This window comes from Dermacentor andersoni, chromosome 10 (assembly GCF_023375885.2).
Source record: "Dermacentor andersoni chromosome 10, qqDerAnde1_hic_scaffold, whole genome shotgun sequence".
NCBI lineage: Eukaryota > Metazoa > Arthropoda > Arachnida > Ixodida > Ixodidae > Dermacentor > Dermacentor andersoni.
Genome location: NC_092823.1, coordinates 75,688,609 through 75,696,295, shown reverse-complemented (window position 1 = coordinate 75,696,295; position 7,687 = coordinate 75,688,609). Strand labels below are relative to the sequence as shown.

The window sequence follows — 7,687 nt, the reverse complement described above, 5'->3', positions numbered from 1 at the left end:
GACCAGGGGCCCTGTAAGGTAGAACTACTCCAAAATGTTTTCATTCCAATCTCCTGACGTCAAATTTGCGTAACCGTCGACGCAAGCATCGGGCGGTCATCCGCAGGGTTGTCTGAACAGACCAATCAAACGCTCTCCTCGTTCATAGGAGGTCATTTTTGTTTGCTTGAAAAACCAATAACATTGCCCACACTGAGCTGCTTGTCTTATCTAATTGGCTGACAAAAGGCGAGGAACACGCTCAAGTGGAGAGGGATCCGAGGGGGCAGAGCCACTGCGCTGAAAATCGATAACCGGATGAAGAGGGTGATGCCGGCGTCTGCGATTGGTCCCCTTTCCTTTACTTAGCTTGAGGTGGCTGGTCGAAAATCGCGGCGGCATGCAACGGAAGGTTAAGAATTCCGCTAAAACGGATCCTCAGGAAAGAAAAGTTGACAGGGCGAGGTCGTAAACGAGGCGAAAGTGCTCGAAAACGTTACACGGCCACGCAGAAAGATTTATTGTACAAAAATAAACTCACGTTCTCCCGCAGGTGGGAGTAGCCAGTGCCTGAGTGATAGGCGGCAGCCATCTTTTGTTCCTTTTGGAACGGGGCAACCTGCGGCTATTCAGAAGAAAATTAAGTTTTGTTCGGCATATTAATGCATCTTTAACGCGTACACGTCACTTTGACGCGGTGAGTTTTCGCGGTTTTGTGACGTCGCGTGACAGGCAGGTGAAGTAGGTGCGAGCTGAAAAGCCTTGACCAATAGCCGAGGGCTAATGGCGAAAAGGCGTCGAATAAGAAATGGGTATTTTTCTTTTGTTCGGTCAAATCATGCATAATCAGCGTGTACACGTCATATCGTACGGGGAGCGATCGCGGTTTTGGTGACGTCGCGTGATAGACAGGTGAATTGCGGGTGGTCCAAAAAAGTTTTTGGCCAATCGCGGAGGGCCGACTGCAGAAATGGAATAGAAAAGTTTGGAATTGTTTTATGTTATAGCGCCCCAGGTTAAGTACCGCCAACCTGCCCTCCTCTTCCACGCTCCTCTTCCACTCACCGCCTTAGCTTTCTGCGTCAAGCGGAACTTACGTAGCTGCAGCTTCCTGTTCCGAGTGGCAGTGACGCTATGTTTTTTAGCGTTGTTTACTTTCGCGTCGATGGAGAGGCTTTAATTGCACCAGCTGCGGTTTAAACTGTGAATGCGATTCCATCCAAGAACAACCGCCTATTGTAATCAGCGACCTGCTCGTATTCGCTGCTTCGCGTCAACCTGCGACGCGTTGTGCCACGAGCGACAACGTACACTGGAATGTAGTGCCCGGGCGCTTGGAGACCAGTGCCGTTTTTCGTGCATTTGGAAAACAGCAACCGCGAACCAGTACTTCAGCGGAATACAACAGCTTGTCCCCTTTGCATTCTTCTTATGGTGACTGCCACAGCTTTGCTAAGCACGCGCGGGCGTCTCACCATCGCCTAACAGCCGTCAAAGCAGAAATTCCCGCAGCGCAACTCCCGGAAGCGGAAACGCCGGAACCGGAAATTTTTAAACCGGAAATGCCGGAACCGGAAATGCCGGGACCGCATTTGGTGTGGGGGAAAAGGCGGCGCACAACAAAGGTTGTCGCTACTTAAGAAAGCGGCGGGGGTGCGTGGATGCAGGGGTTTACTATGAACGAGGAGAGCATTTGATTGGTTTACTCAGACAGCCCTGCGATTGACCGCCTGATGTTTGCGCCGGAGGTTACGCAAATTTGACATCACAAGATTGGAATAAAAATATATTTGAATAGTTTTACGTTGTACGGCCCCATATAGTGCAAAACATCTTGCAGGTAGCTTGCTATCCAGCGCCATCACGCGTACTTAGAAGAGTTAACAAATGGATCAACATGGTTGAATAAACCAAGCAGTTGTGCGTGACGCGAGTCTGTGCATGACCGCAGATGCAACATGATGGCGACGATAGTGCGACAGCTACAGCGTGACTACAAGAACGTAACGAAACTTTTTTATTAGAAAAGAATTGGTTCAATCCGACCTCTTATGCCTTGAACCGATCCCGAAGGTAGTGCAAGTAGTTCTGCGAGTACAAGATCGACCTGGTCAAAGTTATCAGCAGTTTACCTGCACAACCGCCTTCTTCCAGATTCGAATTGTTTTCGTACATTCATTAGGACGGAAAGCTAGCTTTACGCCCCCAAAAGTGTTTTTGTTTTCTCGCTTTTTCTCACAAATAGGTGCCATTCTCATGTTTGATTGCAATACACCGCAATAATGGATAATTAAAAAGCGTTCTGCTGTATAAAACAGCGAAGTATTATTTGCGGGAACTTCTCTCAGATGTGCCCGGTTGGAAGCGCTGACAGCCTATGCGTTAAGTCCACAAAACGAGACAGTTTACCAACGTCAGTGTAGCACTAGTGCGGCGTACAGTCATGGGGCAGTATTATGAAAAATGGCCTGCTATGGTAACGTGATCAGGTTGTTTTGGGCTAGTGATTTGATAAATAATGGAGGAAATGAGCCCGAACTCAATAATACTCGGAGCGTTGTGAACTAGGAAAGTCGCGCCTGAGGGAAAACCGTATTGAGAGCACCCAAATACTGAAGTTGTGCGGAGGCGCCTCGTTGACATAAACCTGGAACAATGCGTTATGCTTTAGGAACGAGGTGAAAGTGACGAAGCGTATGTATACAAAGTTTAAGGCGCTGGGAAATCGTGTTATGTGTAAATGGATGTGCAGAACAATGAATGCAATTTTGCGTGGGCATTGCAGACTGTCTCTATACGGAAGAGCAAAACGAGAACCTAGTAAACGCGGTAGCCAACGTTTTGACAAGTGGCTTTGTTTAAACGTTGGCTCCTGCTTTCACCATGTGCACGTTTCAGTTTCAGTTTCAGTTTATTTCTTTAAGAAGTGGATACATGCTTACATAAGTATACAGAGGGAGGTCCCAGAGCATATGGCTGGAAGGGGACCTTCTGTCAGAAAATATATACATTTGCACAAATATACAGCAGAAAACAGCAATATTGTAGTCACTAAGCGGACGATTAGGCAATATATATGTAGTACAAAGTGGAAATCACTTAAAGTCAATAACTAGTCGTAGAATTAGAACAGTAGTTAAGGCATTCACAACAGAACAAACAAGATATATTTATAAACGCTACAAACGAAAGAAAAAAAAAACTAGAAAAAGGAAATCGTCTTGAATTTCAATCCTCCGTCTTCCTCATGTTTTCCCTTTATACCGGAGGGTGACTCAAGGGGTGCTTGAGCGAGTGGCGTTTGCTGCAGTCGGTGGTCCTAACTGAGAATACTAAAGAAACACATATAATTACTGGACACTTCAAATGAATTAGGTAGGACAAACACAAAAGAAAAGTCGAGGGTAACATGGAGAGACCAGAACAGAGTGTTTGTACGTTGTCGATACCGCTCGCTCAAACGTGGCCCAAACAGCCCTTCAGATTTCCCTTTTCGAAATCTTAACTCTATGCCATTACAGGGGTCAGTAGGGTAAGGAGCATGGACCACAAGTTAGTGAGATCAGAGGCCATGTTTCATTAGATAAGATTTTTGACCTTGCGGGGTTTCCGCATGCGTTTGTATAGGGTGACATGTATCGAACAAAGTATTTGAAGGATTGATACCAGATATATTTGGACGCGTCAGTTGAAATCGCCGCACCCTAGTGCACACGCTCATCTCATGGGTTCGGATCCCCATATGGCGTAGTGGTTCGACGCTCAGACACCGGGACATGGCCTAACAGTTTAATTGCGCAGCAATAAGCCGTGCATCATTAGGATAGGCCACACAATGCCACTTAGGGGAATGCGTTGCTTCGGCAACTGTATCGGAATGCGCACTTCCAATTGGGGTGTAACATGGCGGGATTCAATGAAACTCTGGCGGCCGACGCATGGTGGAGGAGGTGACACGCAAGGAGGTACGCCAAAGCATTACAAAAGGGCACAAGTGATGTTACACTGTCTATGCATCAGATGCATTCTTGAATTTTTCGACGCCACGACATCTTTCGACACCTGCGTACACACCTGCAAATAACTATATTATGCGGCTTGGTCCTGACTTATTAGAGCAAAGCTGTATATGGCAAGAGTTACATGCAATTTCGTTCTCTATGAATGATAACTATAGTTATCGATGGCTCATACCCGCGCAAGCATTCATGCTGCCGTAAGCAAGCAAAAAATTGAATGGCTCATAGCCACGTAAGGCAGAGGCTACTAGCACTCAGCAAAGTGAAGCGAACATTGCTTAAATTCTTTCTAATAACGGACACAACAAACACAACAAAATGTCAAAAACTGTCATCGTCAATGGCTCATACCCCTGTGAGCAATGACCCACAAGGAGAGTCTTGGTTCATTGATATGTGAGAGATAACAAAGACACTGAAGGGAGCGCCAAACAGCAGAACATGTCCAACGTGTATGTCGATCAAACGATTTGCGAGTTTTTATGCGTGCGCATCGATATTATTCAGCACGTGTCAGGCTATCATGTGACCCACGTGAAGCAGCAGAAGGTTGTCTCGCCCCCCTCCCCTTATAAAAACGAAAAAAAAGGGCTAGCTGAGAAATGAATCACTACGGTTGTCCAAGCGCCATATTTATGAAATTGAGCTGCTTTAGATGCCGACTTTATGAGGGAACTCTGTTAATTCCCGTCGTGTGCTGAAAAACAACACGAAATCTCGGACTATTCACTTGAGGTTTTGCAAATCTGGGACAGACATAAGGAATACTTCGATGTTATAAAGCAATCTTTACAACAAACAACTTGTCTTGCAGAAGAGAAAACATCAAGGTGCTCTAGAATAAGAAATCAAACTTGCCAAAGTAGCTATAGCACTTGCGCAGCTGCTGTCTCGCATTTATTGACACATGATAGGGCTACGCACACTCTCTCCGATCAAATGGCACATCAATACGGAAATCACAATAGTTGTTCCATATGAAATCACACTCAGAATTGGTCTTAGTAACCTTGCTTTCGGGGGCCCAGAAAAAGCACTCTGCCATTCCTGCAAAATGAATGCATAATTATTAAATCTTCATAGAGATAAACGTCAAAATGAAGAAGCAAAACTTACTCCTTGTATTTGACCGTAGCACAGAGAAGCGAAAAATTCGAGAGTGGAGTGAACAATTTGAAATCGTGTGGGTTTCATGCTATCTATAATAAAGGTATTCAAGTAAAACGATGTGAACACCAATAACTTCCTTGTGCGCATGCGAAAAGCAGAAAACGAGAGTGAAACAATTATGAACGTCGTAGACGCTACTACCCGAGCACTGGCTAGATATGAGGCATCTCTTAGGATAGGCAGCTATTGTTTGTTTACTTTTCGCCCGCCTTTCTGCCAATCAAATGCCCCTATTTCACTGGAGTCGTCTAAGCTACAATAATTCTCCACACGTACAGATCAGTGATGTGACGATAAACATGGCCAATTTCGACGCATAGGAAATCCGCATAGGAAACCAAGTGAGATGGCTAGCGCAGGGGATAGGGACGTTGGTGACTGTTCTAGCGAGCATAGTATGGCTATCTATGTCAGGAAAATGCGCTCATCAAATTTAGCAGAAGAAACGACTTGAAGCTTCACTATGAGCTTGCCCTACTTTAATTCGGAATACTCGGCATAATGCGTGACACGTAAGGCAACACCTGATTTCCGAGGAGGTATAATGGCTCTCCAACCTTTCTGGAAGCACTTTTAAGGGCAATGCCAAAAGTTTGCATCAAACGACGAGGTTGTCATGCAGTTCGGTTACGTGGAGAGCTCACTAGAACCTCACGCAGGATCTACTGGGGGCAAATGCTTTTGTCACTAATCACTTATCTCATGGCTTTATTATGCACTCGGCCCAATGTGAAGCAATACGAGTGCTCGTGCCGAAAACAGGCGTTCTCTTAGAGCCCGAGCGGTATCAAACGTGGTTTTCTAACGCCAAGAATGGGAGACGCGAAAAACATTCGCGACATGTGTTGATGACTACCAAAACTTATTAGAGGAGGCGCACTGGAAACTCGGGAGACTGAAATTCACGACGATGAGCAATACGAGAAAAACGTAAACGCAGGAGGTAATGTTCCTACAAATCGACTTGTATTTTTCAAATGGACATATGCTTTCTTTCGCACAGTATATAAAGGTAGGGTTATTCTAAAGGAGATAGGGGGTAAGCCGGGTGGGCGAGGCAACGACCGAAGGTGTGTTAGCCGCGATGGTGTAGAATTGCAAACACAGGTGGGCTATTCGACGTCGGCGGAGGAATGTGAGCTAACGCCGTGTGTCATCCCTTTGACGTGTTATTGCAGGCTCTTTTATTCGTGACAGAAGCCTGCACGACTGGGGTGGGGGGCGTATTATTTGCGCCGCTTGAGGCCAGTAAACTATCGTCTCTCGGTGAAAGAGAATAGAAGAAGCGGTACAAGATGGTGCTCGTGGAAAAAAATGGATATAAAAGTAAACAATATAGAAAGGGGCAATAGCAAGAGGAAAAGAAAGACTAAACAACCCAACGAAAGATAATTGAGTGCTGTTGCCTATAGTTTGAAATTTAGCATAGGGAATAGACTCTGAAATATCATTTGAAACGTTTATGTCTGATGGTTGCAATGCCTTGAACTTATGGGTGTAATAGGATTCTCAGTACTTTCTGTCTCGCGGAGACCGGAAATTTGACAGTAGGGTGTAGGGTTTAAGGTCATAAAAGTTATGACATGGTTGGTTGAGATGCTCGGCGACGGCTTTAGGAAGCTCCTAAGGTGTATCCGTGCGATGTCCGTTTCCCGTGACGTCCACTAAGTGTGCTGTTTCACCGACATACTCTTTCTGACAAATGGAACATTTAAGCATGCAGATTACATCGGAGCAAGTGCAAGTAAAGTGAGTTTCTACTTCGCGTGCATAGTTATTTGCGGCGTTTGTTCAATGTAATCTTAAGGTGCCTGCAGGTTTTGCACCTAGGGCAAGAACATGGTTTCATTGCGGGGGAATGACGTTGGCTCACTTTTGCCTGCACTAACACGTATGTAAAGTTTCTGTTGCAGCGACAGGTCACCGTTGGCCCCACTGGGAAGGCTTTTCTCTGAGGCTGGCTAATTGAAAAAATTGGATGGTATTGTCGTAGGATGTTTATGTTTGGGAGGGCATTAATATAGTTTGTTATAAAGGCTGGTAGTCTCTCTGATTCTGGTGTAAGGCGTTTCTGAGCTAGTTCCGACTGCCTCTCCAATCTTGACGCGACGTCATAAGCCTTCAGGACAGAAACTTGTGAATAGTTTCTTTCTGATAGCGTTGCTTTAAGGTCAATGAAGTGGTAGATAAAGTCGTCTTCGCTACAGATGTTTCTTATTCGCTTCGCTTGTCCGACAAATTTAATCCCTTGCAGTGTCGCGTGTGATGACTGGTGTATTCTAAATAAGGCATCCTCCAGCTAAATGTTCTGACCAATTCAATGCCGCAATAGCGGAATATTTATTTAAATTTGTTTGCTTACGAGCGGGCAAAGGAGCTCTTTATTGCAGTCTTATGGGGGCGCCTCGGGCGAGGGGATTGCGCACGGCTTGGTAATAACCATGAGGCGAAGGGACCTGAAGGCGGCAAAAAGCAAAGCACTCACTGTGCTGACTGAATTCTTCAACGAGTAGTCGCAC

General features: G+C 45.6%; 1 protein-coding gene across 1 annotated transcript in view; it reads right to left on the bottom strand.

Moving 5' to 3' along the window:
- Positions 1–2,871: 2,871 nt before the first annotated feature.
- Positions 2,872–7,687, bottom strand: part of LOC140213520 (uncharacterized) — a 51,275-nt gene continuing 46,459 nt past the window's right edge. The window contains exon 5 of the mRNA XM_072284774.1: positions 2,872–3,311. Within this exon, the coding sequence (XP_072140875.1) occupies positions 3,238–3,311 (74 nt within the window). The 3' untranslated portion in view covers positions 2,872–3,237. The remainder of the gene's footprint in view (positions 3,312–7,687) is intronic.